Below are 20,259 nucleotides of genomic sequence, written 5' to 3'. Positions count from 1 at the left end.
AAATGTCATACTTTAATACAGATACAACAAAATTCACCAGCCGCCACTGATTATGATGCATTCTCATTTTAGGCAAAGTATAAGACAATACTTTCTTAACAGTATAATTGTAACCAGCAATAAGTCTTCAAGTATCCATCCATCCATCCATCTTCTTCCGCTTATCCGAGGTCGGGTCGCGGGGGCAGCAGCCTAAGCAGGGAAGCCCAGACTTTCCTCTCCCCAGCCACTTCGTCCAGCTCCTCCCGGGGGATCCCGAGGCGTTCCCAGGCCAGCCGGGAGAGATAGTCTTCCCAGCGTGTCCTGGGTCCGTGGCCTCCTACCGGTCGGACGTGCCCAAAACACCTCCCTAGGGAGGCGTTCGGGTGGCATCCTGACCAGATGCCCGAACCACCTCATCTGGCTCCTCTCGATGTGGAGGAGCAGCGGCTTTACTTTGAGCTCCTCCCGGATGACAGAGCTTCTCACCCTATCTCTAAGGGAGAGCCCCGCCACCCGGCGGAGGAAACTCATTTGGGCCGCTTGTACCCGTGATCTTGTCCTTTCGGTCATAACCCAAAGCTCATGACCATAGGTGAGGATGGGAACGTAGATCGACCGGTAAATCGAGAGCTTTGCCTTCCGGCTCAGCTCCTTCTTCACCACAACGGATCGATACAGCGTCCGCATTACTGAAGACGCCGCACCGATCCGCCTGTCGATCTCACGATCCACTCTTCCCCCACTCGTGAACAAGACTCCGAGGTACTTGAACTCCTCCACTTGGGGCAAGATCTCCTCCCCAACCCGGAGATGGCACTCCACCCTTTTACGGGAGAGAACCATGGACTCGGATTTGGAGGTGCTGATTCCCATCCCAGTCGCTTCACACTCGGCTGCGAACCGATCCAGTGAGAGCTGAAGATCTTGGCCGGAGGAAGCCATCAGGACCACATCATCTGCAAATAGCAGAGACCTAATCCTGCAGCCACCAAACCAGATCCCCTCAACGCCCTGACTGCGCCTAGAAATTCTGTCCATAAAGGTTATGAACAGAATAAAACCAAATTCTGTCTTACCCAACAATGTTAGTATTTGAATATTGTTAGTCTTCGAGTAACAATATTCAAATACTAACATTGTTGGGTAAGACAGAATTTGGTTTTATTCTGAATCCAGTGAAACAGATTGGTGGTTTTAGCTGATATAAAGACTTTCAGGTGTTTATATATGTTTATGTTTGAGTATTTGGCAGACGCTTTTATCCAAAGCAACATACATAAAAACTACATATAAAACAATCACTGTAAACATGATCATTTAAGGAAAGAATGTAATACAAAATATCAATACAAAGTGTCAAGACAGAATAAACTCTCAGCTGCTGCAGCAACAGAGATACAGTCTATAGATATATAGATATCTAATGTAATCATACATTGTTTATGTAGGATATACGCATGTATATATAACCTAATCCAGTGGTTCTTAACCTTGTTGGAGGTACCGAACCCCACCAGTTTCATATGCGCATTCACCACACCCTTTAGTGAAAAATAAAATGTTTTTTCATAATTGAATCTTAATTTATAAATGTTAATCATGAAATGATTAATATTATATTAAAGAAATACAAATAAAGATATATTTTACAAACAGGAAGTTACAGATGATGATCCCATGTTTACATCTCATTGTGCAACATGTGAATGTTTTAGTGGGAACTAAATGCGATATCTGAAAGGGGTACAAATTATTTCCAAAGCAGAATCCCCACCCAGACATACAATACTAGTGCACAGCTCATGAAAAACAATATGTTTTGTTATTATCATTGTAAGTGTGCCTAAAACACTTATATTAGAAAATAATCTCATGGAAATGACAGCTGTCATTTGATTATAATAATAAAATATTTAACTTATTTAGTCAGGTTTAGGACAGGTGTGGTGCTGGTGTGGCCACGGTGCATGTGCACGTCTGACGTCGCTCACATGTGCTCCACTGAATGCTCAAGGAGTTTTTGTGTTTGCTCACGCATATGGAAAATTAGAGGGAACATTGTCTGGGGGCATCCATAATACGTCGATAGGGAGAAGTTTGTATTTACATGATGAGTCGGGTGTGTCTTAATTGACCTCCACCGAACCCCTGAGGCCGACTCACAGAACCCCTAGGGTTCAATCGAACCCAGGTTAAGAACCACTGACCTAATCATATTGTGTCTTCAATTTAAAAATAGCTGACCGTTTTTTCCCCCTTCTCTGGGATTATATTCCCAGTTTTGATCTCGGACGTCTGGTCACTTATAGCATATAAGAATATTCTATTACTGTTAAGCAAACTATGAATAATAAAACATGTGTCCTTTATCATAGCTACACGTATGATAAAAAAAGCGCGTGAAAATCAGTGGTATTCAGTGAGGTAAGATGAATTAAATGCGCTGACAGTTCATTGCTCCTGTCAAATGAATTGCACTGAGTGGAGCGGATCACCACTCCAAGATGGCGGCCCCGCGTCTCGTCAGCGCCAGTAGCTGCAGATGTCTATGCCGTAGCCTATCGCTCCCCGGAAGTCCCGCCCCCCGGCCAAAGTCATTGGCTAACATTCCGCAACCAGCTGCTCCAACACTTCTATTTAAGTGAACAAATCAATGATCTCCATAAAGTAATAAACACGTGCAGCAAAATGAGTCGTCTTGCCTCACCTACTCGAGGCTCTTTGGTGATACGGTGCATCGTGGTGTCAAGCCGATACCAAGTGAACGCAGGCCCAGTATCGTCACTGCCGATACTTATCACCTTCAATGTTTCAAGATTATTATCAACATGCAAACACAGAGGATAACAAAAAACACAGAGGATAACAAAAATATCAACATACTTTGACTTCATGCAGTCCTACGTATCGCTCCGATCTTTGGTGTCGATGTAATAAATATTTGGATCGATCCGTTTACCCTCTATCTTTTTTGAAGTGGGGCTGGCGCCGGAAGTGAAGCATTTGGGAACTTCCGGTGGCTCCAGTGGGTGAAAGGTGGCGATTGAAGTGTCCTTCTGCTGCTCAAGTCACGATGATACCAAACACTGGGTGAGTCCTAACGTCCTCCTTCACAACTCGAACTGCACCCAAAGCTCGTCCGTGTGGGAAAAAACATTTATGTGCTGAAACGAGACATTTCAAATCGGTTGACGAAGAGCGGCGAATCCAACATAAAATAACTTTGCTTCCATAATGAAAGTTCAGGTTGGGGTTTCGGCTTCGTCACATTAAAAGGAGATCACTTTTTAACTTGTTTGTAAGAATTGACGCGTTTGCGTAAGGTTGTGTTGATAAAAATGCATTAAATAGTACCGTTAATCAGCTAGCTGGCTAATCAAATGTATTATTCAGTAAAGTTAACATTGCATTGTTAGCATGACAGCTTCCTGTTTGACAGGAAGTTAGCAAATAAAATGTATTTAGTAATATTTAGCATTGCAGTGCTAGCATTTCAGCTACCCGTTTGATTGACAGGAAGGTAGCTAATTAAATGCAGTATTATATATTGTCGAACAGCATCATTAGCGTGTCTGCTGCCTCTTTGATTGACATGAAGGTAGCCAGAGGTGGGTAGAGTAGCCAGAACTTGTACTCAAGTAAGAGTACTGTTACTTTAAAGATTTATTACTCAAGTAAAAGTAAGGAGTAGTCACCCAAATATTTACTTGAGTAAAAGTAAAAAGTATGTTGTGAAAAAACTACTCAAGTACTGAGTAACTGATGAGTAACATACACACTCATATCATTCATATATATATATATATATATATATATATATATATATATATATATATATATATACTGTATATATATATACATACATACATATACATTGATATATACAGTATATCAATAATATATGTATTTATTTTGCTGTTTTTGTTTACATGTTAAAGGTGTTTTAATGAATATACATGCATGTTTAAAACATATAGATTCCTTTCTTTCATGAAGACAAGAATATAAATTGGTGTATTACCTGATTCTGATGACTTGCATTGATTGTAATCAGACAGTAGTGATGATAACGTCCACGTTTTCAAATGGAGAAGAAAAGTTCCTCCTTTCTGTCTAATACCACATGAAAGTGGTGGGTTTTTGGCATCTTATTTGTCCAGCTTCCATATTCGTTTTTATACACTTTACAAGAAATATATTGGCGTCAAACTCCGTAGCTTGCTAGCTTGTTTACGCTGGCTTTCGGAGACTCTTATTTTGAAAGCGCAGGCGCGATGGAGCGGCACTTTTATTGTGAAGACAGGAACGTCCTCATGTGCGATCAGTCTTTAGGCTTTTGACGGCATGTACGGTTGAAATAAAGTATCTTTTTTCCTTCACACTTTTGATTGATTGATTGGAACTTTTATTAGTCGATTGCACAGTGAAGTACACATTCCGTACAATTGACCACTAAATGGTAACACCCCAATAAGTTTTTCCACTTGTTTAAGTCAGGTCATGTGACCACCTGGCTCTGTTTGATTGGTCCAACGTCACCAGTGACTGCATCTGATTGGTGGAACGAAGTGAAACGTCACCAGTAACGCAGGCACTATGAAAGTCTGTCTGACAGACCAAAACAAACAAAGCGTGCATTAACAGATCGATAAAAATTAGTAGCGAGTAGCGAGCTGAATGTAGATAAAAGTAGCGGAGTAAAAGTAGCGTTCCTTCTCTATAAATATACTTAAGTAAAAGTAAAAGTATGTTGCATTAAAACTACTCTTAGAAGTACAATTTATCCCAAAAGTTACTCAAGTAGATGTAACGGAGTAAATGTAGCGCGTTACTACCCACCTCTGAAGGTAGCTAATTAAATGTGTGTAGTAGTATTTTCTATCATTAAATGTTAGCACGTTATCTTCCTAATTAATAAACAGGAACCTTTTGTAATGAAATGTTATCAAATATTGTTAAACATAGCATTGTTAACATATCAATATTGTTTAAATGTTTTCCTGAGGGAACTGTCCTGAAGGAATCAATAAAGTACTATATATCTATATCAGCTAACTCATACTTGCCAACCCTCCCGGATTTTCCGGGAGACTCCCGAAATTCAGCGCCTCTCCCGAAAACCTCCCGGGACAAATTTTCTCCCGAAAAACTCCAGAAATTCAGGCGGCCCTGAGTGACGTGTTGACAACACACAACAACAGTGTCTACCGTAAAGCAGTTCGTCTGCCGTAAACAGCAATGTTGTGACACCTTTAAACAGGACAATACTGCCATCTACTGTACATGCATATGTGACCCACCCATAATGTGTCACATTTTTGTGTTGATTTATTTATTTTATTTTGTGGTTTGAATTCGTTTTTGGAGCTGTCATTACACATTTATCAGTATTCACATTGGTGAGTAGGGGGCAGTAGGGCGTTTCTTCCCAATTGAATGCTATCACCTGCAGACCGGAAGTGTCTTGTCATTCTGATGAGCGCGACCAGTCTGTGAACAATTGAAACGTCCTGTGTGCTTTTTCCTCCTGTATAACAGGTTAGTTTTGGTGAATCAACTCACTGAATAATATCCATGTGATCTTTATAAGTTTAAGTACACATTCTGATGGTGGAGCCTAACTCTAAAGTGTTTGTGAGTTGTAGTTTGTAAATGACCACTGAAATTCAAGTATTTATTTTATTTATATATATATATATAGCTAGAATTCACTGAAAGTCAAGTAGTTCTTATATATATATATATATATATATATCTTAACCACGCCCCCCGCCCCCCACCTCCCGAAATCGGAGGTCTCAAGGTTGGCAAGTATGAGCTAACTGTTAGTTTGATAGGAAGTAAAAAAAAAAAGTATCAAGCATTTAGCATTGCTCGCATGTCAACTTCCTGTTTGACAGGAAGTTAGCTAATTAAATGTGTAAATATTGTTTAACATAGCATTGTTAGCACGTCAGCTTCCTGTTTTTGTTTGATTGACAGGAAGTTAGCTCATAAAATGTGTAAATATTGTTTAACATAGCATTGTTAGCACGTCAGCTTCCTGTTTTTGTTTGATTGACAGGAAGTTAGCTAATAAAATGTGTAAATATTGTTTAACATAGCATTGTTAGCACGTCAGCTTCCTGTTTTTGCTTGATTGACAGGAAGTTAGCTAATAAAATGTGTAAATATTGTTTAACATAGCATTGTTAGCACGTCAACTTCCTGTTTTTGATTGACAGGAAGTTAGCTAATAAAATGTGTAAATATTGTTTAACATAGCATTGTTAGCACGTCAGCTTCCTGTTTTTGTCTGATTGACAGGAAGTTAGCTAATAAAATGTGTAAATATTGTTTAACATAGCATTGTTAGCACGTCAACTTCCTGTTTTTGTTTGATTGACAGGAAGTTAGCTAATAAAATGTGTAAATATTGTTTAACATAGCATTGTTAGCACGTCAGCTTCCTGTTTTTGTTTGATTGACAGGAAGTTAGCCGGCCGCACGCTGTTCATCACAGGGGCCAGTCGCGGTATCGGTAAAGCCATTGCCTTGAAGGCGGCCAGAGATGGCGCCAATATCGTCATCGCCGCCAAGACCGCCAAACCTCACCCGAAACTACCCGGAACAATCTATACCGCCGCCAAGGAGGGTGAGCGCTGACAGGCTGACGTGTTGCCGCGGCGATGACGTCACATGTGTGTTTTTGCCCTTCAGTGGAGCAGGTTGGCGGGAAAGCGCTGGCGTGCGTGGTGGACATCCGAGATGAACAACAAGTTGAGAACGCGGTTAAAAAAGCGGTTGAGAAATTCGGAGGTGAGTTTTCTTTTTCTTTTTTTTTAACTAACTTGACCATCATGACCGCTGTCATCGTCAGGCATCGACATCCTGGTGAACAACGCCAGCGCCATCAACCTGACGGGAACTTTAGATACGTCCATGAAGAAGGTGGACCTCATGCTGGGCATCAACCTGAGAGGAACATACATGACGTATGATGTCACACATACATGACGTATGATGTCACTCGCGCTGCTTAACGAGCGGCGTGTTGCAGGTCCAAGACGGTGATTCCTCACCTGCTGAAGGCGTCTTCTCCTCACATCCTCAACTTGTCGCCGCCCCTCAACCTCAACCCCGTCTGGTTCAAGAACCACACAGGTAACCACGGCGACGCCGGGCCCCCCACCCCGCACCTGTGCACTGACGCCTGTCCTTCCAGCCTACACCATGGCCAAATATGGCATGTCCATGTGCGTCCTGGGCATGGCGGAAGAGTTCAGAGGTCAAATTGCGGTCAACGCCCTGTGGCCGAAAACTGGTCAGTAGCACGCGAACGCCGCCAACGCTAACATGCTAAAGAGACGAGCGCGTGTTTTGCCGCCACAGCCATCCAGACGGCGGCCATGGACATGCTGGGCGGCGACGGCGTGGGCAAACAGTGCCGCACAGTGGACATCATGGCGGACGCGGCCTACGCCGTGCTGTCTCAGCCCAAGGACTACACGGGTCACTTCCTGGTGGACGAGGACATCCTCAAAGAGCGCGGCGTCCACGACTTTGATCAGTACGCCGTGCAGCCAGGTGACGTGACTACCTCGCTGTGTAGTCACATGACCACTCGTCGTGTGACCGTCTCGCCGCTCTGATTGGTCCGCAGGTCACCCGCTCCTGCCCGACTTCTTCCTGGACGAAGCGCCCGAAGTCCTCGTCCAGCAGATGGAGCAACACGGTAAGCGCCCGCTAGCGTTGGCGTGTGGCGTGTGATTGATGTGTTGTCGCCAGGTGCGTCACCGGCCTTCCAAGTGCCGCCATCCTCGGCCACGCCCCCTTCAGGGGGACCAATAGAAGGCACATTTGAGGTCATCAGAGGTGTGCTGAGTGAGGACGTGGTCAAGTCTACGCAGGCCGTCTATCAGTTTGACCTGTCAGGTAAGGAGAAGGCCCGCCCATATAAGGACGTGTCCCTGACAAGCGTATGTGTGTGTGTGCAGGAGACCACAGCGGCGTTTGGTTTCTGGACTTGAAAAGCGGCTCGGGCAGCGCGGGTCCGGGCCCGCCGCCGGCCAAAGCCGACGTCGTCATGACGATGGACTCGGGAGACTTCAGCAAGATGTTTGCAGGGAAGCTGAAGCCCACCATGGCGTTCATGGCGGGGAAGCTTCGCATCAAAGGCGACATGACGCTGGCCCTGAAGTTGGAGAAAATGATGAGTCGCATGAACAAGTCCAAACTGTGACGTGCTCGCTCAATAAAAGCCTTCAAGTGTGTTTGCTCTTTATTGATGAATCCTCCTGAGCTCGCCCCCACACCATCAGCCAAGCTAAAAAGAAAAGTTTGTGATGAGACATGCGACTCGCTGGCTGGCCGCTCCTCTGAGGGTGGGGGAGGGGCGCTAGGTGCCGTTCTTGTCGCCGTCCAGGGGAGGCTGAGGCTGCTGCTGCTGCAGCTGGGCGTCACGGCGGGGCGGCATCCTCTCGTTAATCCGGTCCAGTCCTCGTGCCTCCTCGAAACTTTGGATTCTGAGCGGCGGCTTGAAGTCATCCCCGGCTGGCAGGGAACACAGCAGGAGCGTCAGCACGGCCGCCAGCGGGACAAGGTGGTGAGCGGGAGACTTACCTCGCGCTTCCTCCGCCTCCTCGGTGGCTGAGTGGCATCGCATGCGGTGACAAGAGGTTCATGTCAATCATTGGCACAAGCCCCGCCCACTCTGGGGTCCATCTTAATTGTTAGTGTGAGTGTTGTCTACCATGAGGTGCAGCTGGGATAGGCTCCAGCACCCCCGAGGGACAAGCGGTAGAAAATGGACGGATAGCATTGTACTTGTTGCTGTCATCTAGCATCATATAGTCTCTTAGCGTGGTGTTGTTAGCATTACGTAACATCAAGCGTATTAGCATGTGGTGCCTTCATAGCATCAAGCACTGTCATCTATGTTCTTGGTAGCATAATACATCGTAAACTATGTTCTTGTTAGCATAATACATCGTAATCTATGTTCTTGTTAGCATAATGTCGTAATCTATGTTTTTAGCATAATAAATCGTAATCTATGTTCTTGTTAGCATAATACGTCGTAATCTGTTCTTGTTAGCATAATACGTTGTAATCTATGTTTTTGTTAGCATAATACGTCATAGTCCAGTTTTAACGTAAATGATGTTCTTGTTAGCATAATACGTCGTAATCTATGTTCTTGTTAGCATAATACGTCATAGTCCAGTTTTAACGTAAATTATGTTCTTGTTAGCATAATACGTCATAGTCCAGTTTTAACGTAATTTATGTTCTTGTTAGCATAATACGTCGTAATCTATGTTCTTGTTAGCATTATACGTCATAGTCCAGTTTTAACGTAATTTATGTTCTTGTTAGCATAATACGTCGAAATCTATGTTCTTATTAGCATAATACGTTGTAATCTATGTTCTTGTTAGCATAATATGTCGTAAACTATGTTCTTGTTAGCATAATATGTCGTCGTCCAGTTAACGTAATTATGTTCTTGTTAGCATAATACGTTGTAATCTATGTTTTTGTTAGCCTAATGTCGTAATCTATGTTCTTGTTAGCATAATACGTCATAGTCCAGTTTTAACGTAAATTATGTTCTTGTTAGCATAATACATCCTAATCTATGTTCTTGTTAGTATAATACGTCGTAAATTTTGTTCTTGTTAGCATAATATGTCGTCGTCCAGTTAACGTAATTATGTTCTTGTTAGCATAATACGTCGTAAACTATATTTTTGTTAGCATAATGTCGTAATCTATGTTCTTGTTAGCATAATACGTCATAGTCCAGTTTTAACGTAAATTATGTTCTTGTTAGCATAATACGTCATAGTCCAGTTTTAACGTAATTTATGTTCTTGTCAGCAAACTATGTCGTAATCTATGTTCTTATTAGCATAATACGCGGTAAACTATGTTCTTGTTAGCATAATACGTCGTAATCTATGTTCTTGTTAGCATAATAAATTGTAATCTATGTTTTTGTTATCATAATGTCGTAATCTATGTTCTTGTTAGCATAATACGTCGTAATCTATGTCCTTAGCATATTACGTCAGTGTCCAGTTTTAGCGTAAACTATGTTCCTGTTAGCATAATATGTCGTAATCTATGTTCTTGTTAACATAATACGTCGTCGTCCAGTTTTAACGTAATCTATGTTCTTGTTAGCATAATACGTCGTAAACGATGTTCTTGTTAGCATTATATGTCGTCGTCCAGTTAACGTAATTATGTTCTTGTTATCATAAAACGCCGTAATATATGTGATTGTTTCCATAATACGTCATAATCTATGTTCTTGTTAGCATAATACGTCGTAATCTATGTTCTTGTTATCATAATACGTCGTAATCTATGTTCTTGTTATCATAATACGTCGTAATCTATGTTCTTGTTAGCATAATACGTCGTAATCTATGTTCTTGTTAGCATAATACGTCGTAATCTATGTTCTTGTTATCATAATACATCGTAATCTATGTTCTTGTTAGCATAATACATTTTAATCTATGTTTTTGTTATCATAATACGTCATAATCTATGTTCTTATTAGCATAATATGTAGAAAACTATGTTCTTGTTAGCATAATATGTCGTAAACTATGTTCTTGTTACCATAATACGTCGTAATCTATGTTCTTGTTAGCATAATATGTCATAAACGATGTTCATGTTAGCATAATATGTCGTCGTCCAGTTAACGTAATTATGTTCTTGTTATCATAAAACGCCGTAATCTATGTTCTTGTTACCATAATACGTCGTATTCTATGTTCTTGTTACCATAATACGTCGTAATCTATGTTCTTGTTAGCATAATACATCGTAAACGATGTTCTTGTTAGCATATGTCGTCGTCCAGTTAACGTAATTATGTTCTTGTTATCATAAAACGCCGTAATCTATGTTCTTGTTACCATAATACGTCGTAATCTATGTTCTTGTTAGCATAATACGTCGTAAACGATGTTCTTGTTAGCATAATATGTCGTCGTCCAGTTAACGTAATTATGTTCTTGTTATCATAAAACGCCGTAATCTATGTTCTTGTTATCATAAAACGCCGTAATCTATGTTCTTGTTACCATAATACGTCGTATTCTATGTTCTTGTTACCATAATACGTCGTAATCTATGTTCTTGTTAGCATAATACGTCGTATAACGATGTTCTTGTTAGCATAATATGTCGTCGTCCAGTTAACGTAATTATGTTCTTGTTATCATAAAACACCGTAATCTATGTTTTTGTTACCATAATACGTCGTAATCTATGTTCTTGTTAGCATAATACGTCATAAACAATGTTCATGTTAGCATAATATGTCGTCGTCCAGTTAACGTAATTATGTTCTTGTTATCATAAAACGCCGTAATCTATGTTCTTGTTACCATAATACGTCGTATTCTATGTTCTTGTTACCATAGTACGTCGTAATCTATGTTCTTGTTAGCATAATACGTCGTAAACGATGTTCTTGTTAGCATAATATGTCGTCGTCCAGTTAACGTAATTATGTTCTTGTTATCATAAAACGCCGTAATCTATGTTCTTGTTACCATAATACGTCGTATTCTATGTTCTTGTTATCATAAAACGCCGTAATCTGTGATTGTTAGCATAATACGTCGTAACCTATGTTCTTGTTACCATAATACGTCGTAATCTATGTTCTTAGCATAATACGTTGTCGTACAATTTTAACGTAATCTGTTCTTTATAGCATAATACGTCATAATCTATGTCGTCGTCCAGTTTTAACGTAATCTGTTCTTGTTAGCATATTACGTCAGTGTCCAGTTTTAACGTAATCTATGTTCTTAGCATATCAGTTTCTAGTTTTAGCGTAATCCATGCATCATGTAACATCATCTAGGTTCTTGTTAGCATCACGTAACATCTAGCATGATGTAACGCCACTGCCAATACTCACCGCTCTGCAGCGTGCGGCGTCCTCCTGACAGCACGCCAAGTGGCAAAGTGCCCGTGGGCGTTAACCCCTTGAGCTGCAGCACACTCTCGTTCTCCTCCCTGCACACACACAATGCTTCTAAAGGTTCTAGCTCTGCTCCCATGGGACATCTCACACGCGCTTTCCTGACCTGAGCACGGAGAAGACTCTGGCCATCTTCCCGATGGCGCGGATCTTATTTCTGATCACTTCCTTTCTGACGGCGGGCGTGCCCTCTGCGGGGGGGGGGGAAGTGGGCGTGAGCTTACAGGGGCGGGCGGGTGAAGGAGTGGCGAGGTTACCTTCACACGTGTCGTCGCCCTCGGACATGAGCTCGTCGTCGGAGCAGATGTTCAGCACATTGACCAGCATCTCCGTCACTATGGAAACAGGACAAGTGTGAGGGTGGATCACGCTGCTAAGAGGGGGGGGGGGGGGGGGGCTACCTTTCTCGCCCACGAAGGGCAGCGACCACGTGAACACGTCCATGAAGTTGGGCAGCCAATAGGGATGCGGCGAGCAGTTGAACTGGCGAATGTTCATCACGTTGTTCTCGTACTTCAACACGGCCGCTGAGGACACACACACACACACACACACACACACGCTCTTCTTCATCGTCATCCTGGAATGTGCCGTCGCCATGGAGACTACCTTTGTTGTTGTATACATCCAAGTAGTTTGGTGCTGAGAAGATGGTGATGAGGGACGGGAAACCTGTTGTCTCACTCTTCCTGTACATGCGGTACCTGACACACACCCACACACACCCACACACACACACACACACACACACACACACACGCACACGCACGCACACACACACACACACAAGTGTGTAAAGAGTTAATATGGTTCATGGGGACACAATTTAAATCATTTTGCATAATTCACACAAATGTGTACGTGACTAATGAGGACCATTTAAAAAAAACAAACCACCTTCGTTATGGGGACCAGGTGGAAGTGATTAACTATACGCGGAAGAAGTGTGAGCAGAGCAGCGAGTGCAGTACCAGCTACAGCCCGATGAGGGGGCTGCTGTGCAAATGTCTCACACTCTAACCAGTAAAGATGATTTATGGGCCAAAGCTTAAAAATCACTTAGGCATCTTCAGAATGGATCTGACTATCATTTAAAAAGGTTTCCCTTTAGGGGACCTGTTTTTTTTGTCCCCATACCGTCAGAGGTCCCCTAAAGGTGACTGTGTAAACAGAGCCATGTCCCCATTAAGTAAGCATTGCCAAAACACACACACACACACACACACACACACACACAACCAACCACACGCACACACATCGAGGGTGATGGGTCAAATGCAGAGAATAATTTCGCCACACCTAGTGTGTGTGTGTGTGTGTGTGTGATAGAGATGCGCGGATAGGCAATTATTTCATCCGCAACCGCATCAGAAAGTCGTCAACCATCCGCCATCCACCCGATCTAACATTTGATCAGAACCGCACCCGCCCGCACCCGCCCGTTGTTATATATCTAATATAGACGATGCAAGGCATTAGTGAGGTTATAAAGCTTTTGCCTGTTAAAGAAAGGAGACTGATCCAATGCAGCACAGACATTCGCGTGCCACGCTGTCACGACCCAGACGCACACCAGTGCGCAATCATATGGGAGCCGCGCTGAGCGCACCTCCAAGCGCGTCTCGCTGCCGGCGACGGCCGGGTATGGGCCCGACGCTCCAGCGCCATCCATTTTCAGGGCTAGTTGATTCGGCAGGTGGGTTGTTACACACTCCTTAGCGGGTTCCGACTTCCATGGCCACCGTCCTGCTGTCTATATCAACCAGGGTGAGCCCCACCCCTTTCGTGAGCGCACTGCGCGCGGAGTGACCCCTGTTACGCGCCCCCGGCAACAGGGGTGGCGGGCAGGTAAGCTGCGCGGGCGGAGCGCGCGGAGTGACCCCTGTTACGAGCCCCCGGCCACGGGGGTGGCGGGCAGGTAAGCTGCTTACCTGCTGCGCGTGACGCCGGCCGCGGCGAAGGCGGACGAGGCGCGGTGGTGACCCTGGACGTGCGTCGGGCCCTTCTCGCGGATCGCCTCAGCTACGGCTCCCGGTGGGGCCCTCTCGGGGGAAGGGGCCTCGGTCCCGGACCCCGGCGAGGCGTCCCTTCTCCGCTCCGTAAAAGTGTCCATCTCTTTTTTTTTTTTCTTCTGTTGTGGCATATGCTGCAGGTGCCTGCTCGTTTTTCGTATGTGGGTAACAACATTTAACTATGTATATATATTTCCCAATTGGTTTAACTGCCACCCGCCTGAATCTATTTAAAATCTAATTTTTTTTTATTTCAACCGCCCGACCCGACCCGACGATAAAATCTAATTTTTTTTTTAATTTCATCCGCCCGATCCGCGGATAATCCGCGGACTCCACGGTTGTGCCCGCAAACCGCGCATCTCTAGTGTTAAAGTTAAAGTTAAAGTACCAATGATTGTCACACACACACTAGGTGTGGCGAAATTATTCTCTGCATTTGACCCATCACCCTTGATCACCCCCTGGGAGGTGAGGGGAGCAGTGGGCAGCAGCGGTGGCTGCGCCCGGGAATCATTTTTGGTGATTTAACCCCCAATTCCAACCCTTGATGCTGAGTGCCAAGCAGGGAGGTAATGGGTCCCATTTTTATAGTCTTTGGTATGACTCGGCCGGGATTTGAACTCCCAACCTACGGACACTCTAACCACTAGGCCACTGAGTAGTGTGTGACAATCATTGGCACACACACATATTCTTGTATTGTTACCTTCTTGAGACCTGTGGAGAAAAAAAATGTCTATCTCTTAACGACCACCCTTTCTAGATATATAAAGATTTGTATTTACAACATTAACAACATATACATACTATGCAAATATAAAAAAAGGTAAGCTTTTGGTCAATTTTGAATTCTTTGTTTGTATTTGTTTTTTAATTTTCATTATGTACTTCAAGCTATTACAGTATGTCTCTATATACATATTTATGTTATTAATTTTGGCCAATGGGGGCGCATTTCAATTTCTTACACACACTTATGTGTGTAAGAGGGGCCAGAGGGGGAGCACTTCAAATTTTTACACACACTTGTTATTTCATATGTTAGCCACAGGGGGATCACTTCAATTTTTTTTACACACACTTGTTATTTCATATGTTGACCAGAGGGGGAGCACTTTTAAAAGCGACACACAGTCCATTTGAAAAATCCCTCTTTTTTGGGACCACCCTCATGTTGATAGATGTCACCAGCAGGGGTGCAAATGAGACATTGTCTATTAGATGCAATGCTATTGGGACCATGATTTATGTCATCACCTCCTCATATGGAAGCTACTTTTCCTCCATGTCTCAAGAAGGGTGGAAACACACACACACACACACACACACACACACACACACACACGGATTGGTGGCCACAATCATCATAATCATCCTCACCCTGCATCCTGGGCCTCGTGTGCTCGTATGATTGACAGCAGGTTGTTGTTCATTAGGAAGTCGCACACAGCTGCGTAGCTGCAACACAAACATTCCACTGACATCAAACATCAAGGTGAGGATACGCCCCCTGCAGGGTGTCACCTAAGTCTGCATTCCTGTATGTGAGCTACTAGATAAATATATATACATATGTATTTCATGTTGTTTGTTCATTGTTCAGAGCTCAAAGGTGTGAAATTATATTTCAGATTTGACCGCATTGCTATATAACTGGCGGCCCATGGGCCAAATCCGGTCCAGGAATGACACCATACCGGTCCGGTTCCAAACTTTGGAGACAAACATTTTTGCAGCAAATTCCTAAAACCAGTGCTGCTGTTTCCTGCATTGACAGTTTGACTTTGGGTCTAGACTTGTGAGTTGCGTAACTGAGGCGTTCCTCAAAGCGCCACTTTAAGTCCTCTCCTTTTTGGCAGTTTTTTTGGTAATAATAATAATAATACCTGGGATTTATATAGCGCTTTTCTAAGTACCCAAAGTCGCTTTACATGTAGAACCCATCATGGTAATGTGAGTTATGCAAGTAAGGTGTTGCTGTAACTTCCTCATTTCACATGCAGTCGTCATTTGTGCAACGTCTTTAGAGTTCAGTTAAAAAAATGTGTGAGAGGCTCACATTTTAGCAGACAAAATCAATAAATAAATAACTTTTTTGGGGGGGGGGATATACACAAAATAAGACCAATAGTCCAGTCCCTTGGTCCTTGGGCTATTCAACTGGTGAAAATGTGGCCCCCAAAGCAATTTAGTTGAATATCCCTGTTCAGATTGGATGTGTTACTTGGAGAAACTTTTTTTTTTTTTTTTTAATTTGTACCACAGAGGAAAAATAACATGCAACTGATTCATTAAATAAAAGAACGGTTCACAAAATCGACGATTCGTTTTGTGACAGGGTTTTCTGTCGAGTGTACGTTGTCGTTTTTAAGTCGTACCGTATAGAGAGCGTGCCTTTAAAAGTTCAGCACCTGTTGCCAGGTGACATGACGGAGGGAGAGACCTGTTAGCTGTGACTGGAACTACAAGATGCTGCAGAGACATGTCCTGTTCAAAGCATTTTTCTAGTGCTGCTTAAAAACACCTCACTCAATTGTTGTCAATCATTCCTCTACAGTAGTAGTAGTAGTCGTGTGACTGGTATAGTAGTTGTTGTTGTAGTAGTCATGTGACTGTTGTAGTAGTTGTTCTTGTTGTAGTACTAATGTGTCATCGGGACAGATCCATTGAGCGTTTGAGCAGAAATATGTTGTATAGGAATTAACTTTACACAATAAAACATTAACAAAATGCTATGAATGGTTTTTAAAGTAATAACTTTGTGGAATGAAAAAACAATGTAATGTAAAAAGAACATGGTGTTTACTTTTTGATATCAATATAAAACACAAAGCAGTCTGGCTAATGAAAATAAAGTCTAATAAACAAGCTTTGTTCTTTAACAAAACCTCCTCATGGTTCAGTGCAACAGTTTAGCCAACAAAAATAAACAGGAGTGATACCTCTCACATCGAATACACAATCCTCGTGCCTCACGGACAACTTGGCCCGTGTTCAATTCGATGAGACGGCAAAACATTTGAACTAGTATTTACGTTATTGGAACACTAACAAAGTTAGCAGTTAAAGGACGAGTGAGCATCCCAGTAAACAAACTAAAGACTTTATATACAAGTTGTGAAACGTTCCCGACACATCGCCTGCTGCATGGTAACTCTGTCCCAGCAGCTGACGTAAGGACGCTAGTTGCACTTTCAAAATGAAACATCAAATATTTTTCTCCTCCAACAGCATCGCGCTCTTAAAAGCACACTTGAGACTCCACGGAAGTAGAAGCGAGTGAAATTAAGTGAAACGAAGCGATCAGCTCTATTTAATCAGAGGAAACATTTTCATAGCAAAGTCTGTGTAGTCGCTGCCATGCTTCCTCGAGCCTAATGGCTCTAGTGCGCATGCGCTGGCTCTTCATTTTCCAGGAAGTAAGCAGTGTTGCCTAAAATGTATCAATAAATGACGGTTTTTCGGGAATTAAAAATGTAAACAGTATTACTCATCGTCTGGAATTTTATGGCAGTTAATCATTATCATGTTTAATCATCAATCAATCAATGTTTACTTATATAGCCCTAAATCACAAGTGTCTCAAAGGGCTGCACAAGCCACAACGACATCCTCGGCTCAGATCCCACATCAGGGCAAGGAAAAACTCAACCCAATGGGATGACAATGAGAAACCTTGGAGGGGACCGCAGCTGCGGGGAGATTTTTCACCATCATTCTCGTTAGCTTGCGAGTAATGTTGTTACTCTCCTAGACACATACAAAAAGGCTACTAACGTTAGTCTAGCTCAGTGTTTTTCAACCACTGTGCCGCGGCACACTAGTGTGCCGTGAGATACAATCTGGTGTGCCGTGGGAGATGATCTAATTTCACCTATTTGGAGTAAAAAATATTTTTTGCAAACCAGTAATTATAGTCTGCAAATGATGTGTTGTTGTTGAGTTTCTGTGCTGTCTAGAGCTCGGCAGAGTAACCGTGTAATACTCTTCCATATCAGTAGGTGGCAGCCGGTAGCTAATTGCTTTGTAGATGTCGGGAACAGCGGGAGGCAGTGTGCAGGTAAAAATGTATTTAATGCTTAAACACAAAATAAACAAAAGGTAAGTGCCCCTAAGAAAAGGCATTGAAGCTTAGGGAAGGCTAAACTGGCTACAAAGTAAACAAAAACAGAATGCTGGACGACAGCAAAGACTTACTGTGGAGCAAAGATGGCGTCCACAATGTACATCCGAACATGACATGACAATCGACAATGTCCCCACGAAGAAGGATAAAAACAAAGTAGATGTGGGAAATATTGCTCAAAGGAAGACATGAAACTGCTACAGGAAAATACCAAAAAAAGAGAAAAAGCCACCAAAATAGGAGAACAAGACAACAACTAAAACACTACAAACAGGAAAACAGAAAAAAGTCAAAATAAGTAACGGCGTGATGTGACAGGTGGTGATAGTACACCTACTTTGAGACGAGTTATAGTGATGCATGCTTGGTTATGGTTTAAATTCATATCCAACAATTGCGACAACGACTTTTTACTGTCAACTGAGTTTCGTTTTTAATGATTTCTGCTGGTGGTGTGCCTCCGCATTTTTTCAACGCAAAAAATGTGCCTTGGCTCAAAAAAGGTTGAAAACACTGGTCTAGCTAACATTACTGCAGTCCTGGTTAACATAAGAGGTAATGTTATTTTAGCCTAAAGGCTACAAGTGAGCAGATATGGAAATTAACCGGCAACAGTTAACGCTAGTTACTCACCGGCACTATCACTGGGACTGCAGGTTGAAGCAGAGGAAGAGGGGCGTGCTTCGTCATCTGTCGCTGCTTCTCCACGACACGTTTCTCTAACCTTCCGGTTATGTGCGGCCTGAACATGTTTTAACATGTTTGTTGTACTGCTCCCCCTTACAGGAAAGCGAAGCCTGGCAATAATTGTGGATAGTAGTATTGGTTTGTCGTATTTCTTAGTAAAGTGAAGCTATGCCTTGAAGCGTTTTTTTTCCGGTCCATTGTTGTTGCTGCTTCTGTATCTGCCGCCGAATGACTGAGCTACGTCATTTCCTGTGACGTGCCACAGGGCATTTCCTGTGACACGGGATTCAAATAAAGAACCAAATCTTTTTCTTTACTATAGTGGCTTCGATAATGGGAACCGTTTCTCAAAAGGGGATTTGAATCCATGGAATCGGTTCTTTTCTTATCGAACTATCGGGAGAACTGGTTTTCGAACATCATCCCTACTGCAGAACTGCTGCTAGCGTGTCGAAGCTCTTCGAAATGGCTGCGCTCGTGTGTACTGGATGTAAACAGGATGCGACGTAGGGAGCCCCCCCAACTCTTCAAAACAGCAATGCCCATGAGTACAGTGAGTGATGGCCAGTGTTGGCGCCATTGCGGGCATTACCTGTAGAAGTAGGAGCATCCCCTGACGCTGTTGTGACTGAAGTGGTCCTGGTTCTTCTCTGCGCCGTAGTCCTCGGCCGGGTCCGACCACAGCAGGTCACACATGGGCCCGAAGGCCGGCGGCTCCTTAAAGCGCTCCAACTGCGCACACACACACACACACACCTTGTCAGCAAGGCGGAAAGTTCAAAGGGCAGCAAGAAATAACACTAAATTCCACCGAGTGCGTTTGCGTTGCGACTGTGATGCGTGCTTCGTGATCCACTACAGAGCAAGGCACTATCATAGGACACCGAGCGTTTTATTCTGAAAAATCAACCGGATTCATTTTGTTTATGTGCCCTTTTCTTTTACATAACAGTTGCTAAAACTTTTGTTCACTTCCTGTTCTCAATTTATTCACAATGTACTCCATAAGTAATCACAATAAAAAAATAATACTCGGTGATGTAAGTTACATTTCATATGGTGAGATGAGTAAGATTATTTTGAAAAAATGAACAGATGGATGGATGAAATAAATTCAGAATGTTTATCATGGTTCTTCTTCTATGTACTTTGTAGACAGTTTTCTGAAGTGGATCATATTAGTACATTGTTTGATTGCTTTGTTTAATCCATTCCATCATTTAATTCCACATACTGATATACTGAAGGCATACCTGCCAACTTTTGAAATCAGAAAAACCTAGTAGCCAGGGTCCAGGGGCCGCAGGCCCCAGTAGGTCCAGGACAAAGTCCTGGTGGGGGGTTCAGGCTTCGCCCCCCGACGCAAAATGATTATTAGCATTCAGACAGGTTAAAATGTTGCTAAAACCATCACTTTTCTATCAGTCACAGTGACTTTTCAAAACAAAAATATT

General features: G+C 43.0%; 2 protein-coding genes across 3 annotated transcripts in view; one reads left to right on the top strand and one right to left on the bottom strand.

Moving 5' to 3' along the window:
* The first annotated feature begins 2,931 nt into the window (after window positions 1–2,931).
* On the top strand, window positions 2,932–8,234 carry hsdl2 (hydroxysteroid dehydrogenase like 2). Its single transcript, XM_061926823.2, has 10 exons — window positions 2,932–3,072; window positions 6,453–6,616; window positions 6,682–6,780; window positions 6,842–6,956; window positions 7,022–7,125; window positions 7,187–7,285; window positions 7,354–7,548; window positions 7,625–7,696; window positions 7,750–7,896; window positions 7,959–8,234. The coding sequence occupies exons 1-10, from the start codon at window positions 3,056–3,058 to the stop codon at window positions 8,201–8,203; spliced, it is 1,257 nt and encodes a 418-aa protein (XP_061782807.1). The 5' UTR covers window positions 2,932–3,055; the 3' UTR covers window positions 8,204–8,234.
* Window positions 8,230–20,259, bottom strand: part of LOC133574629 (serine/threonine-protein phosphatase 2B catalytic subunit beta isoform-like) — a 26,978-nt gene continuing 14,948 nt past the window's right edge. The window contains exons 6-14 of one of the 2 annotated variants that reach the window (XM_061926821.2): window positions 19,398–19,537; window positions 15,373–15,450; window positions 12,587–12,681; window positions 12,379–12,504; window positions 12,235–12,312; window positions 12,084–12,168; window positions 11,915–12,012; window positions 8,584–8,610; window positions 8,230–8,514 (exon numbers count right to left, since the gene is read on the bottom strand). In XM_061926821.2, the coding sequence (XP_061782805.1) occupies window positions 8,360–8,514; window positions 8,584–8,610; window positions 11,915–12,012; window positions 12,084–12,168; window positions 12,235–12,312; window positions 12,379–12,504; window positions 12,587–12,681; window positions 15,373–15,450; window positions 19,398–19,537 (882 nt within the window). In that variant the 3' untranslated portion in view covers window positions 8,230–8,359. Of the gene's footprint in view, window positions 8,515–8,583; window positions 8,611–11,914; window positions 12,013–12,083; window positions 12,313–12,378; window positions 12,505–12,586; window positions 12,682–15,372; window positions 15,451–19,397; window positions 19,538–20,259 lie in introns of both variants that reach the window. The other variant, XM_061926820.2, reaches the window with a different exon arrangement.

The sequence above is a fragment of the Nerophis lumbriciformis genome, linkage group LG32, assembly GCF_033978685.3.
Source record: "Nerophis lumbriciformis linkage group LG32, RoL_Nlum_v2.1, whole genome shotgun sequence".
Classification (NCBI taxonomy): Eukaryota; Metazoa; Chordata; class Actinopteri; order Syngnathiformes; family Syngnathidae; genus Nerophis; species Nerophis lumbriciformis.
Note: the sequence above shows the minus strand (reverse complement) of the source record. Positions and strands in the feature narration are given on the sequence as shown.

Excerpts from the sequence above, each read along its gene's own strand:
- hsdl2 (XM_061926823.2), top strand. Across the intron at positions 6,957-7,021 it reads CTGAGAGGAACATACATGAC|GTCCAAGACGGTGATTCCTC; the intron begins GTATGATGTCAC and ends GGCGTGTTGCAG. Across the intron at positions 7,549-7,624 it reads TCAGTACGCCGTGCAGCCAG|GTCACCCGCTCCTGCCCGAC; the intron begins GTGACGTGACTA and ends ATTGGTCCGCAG.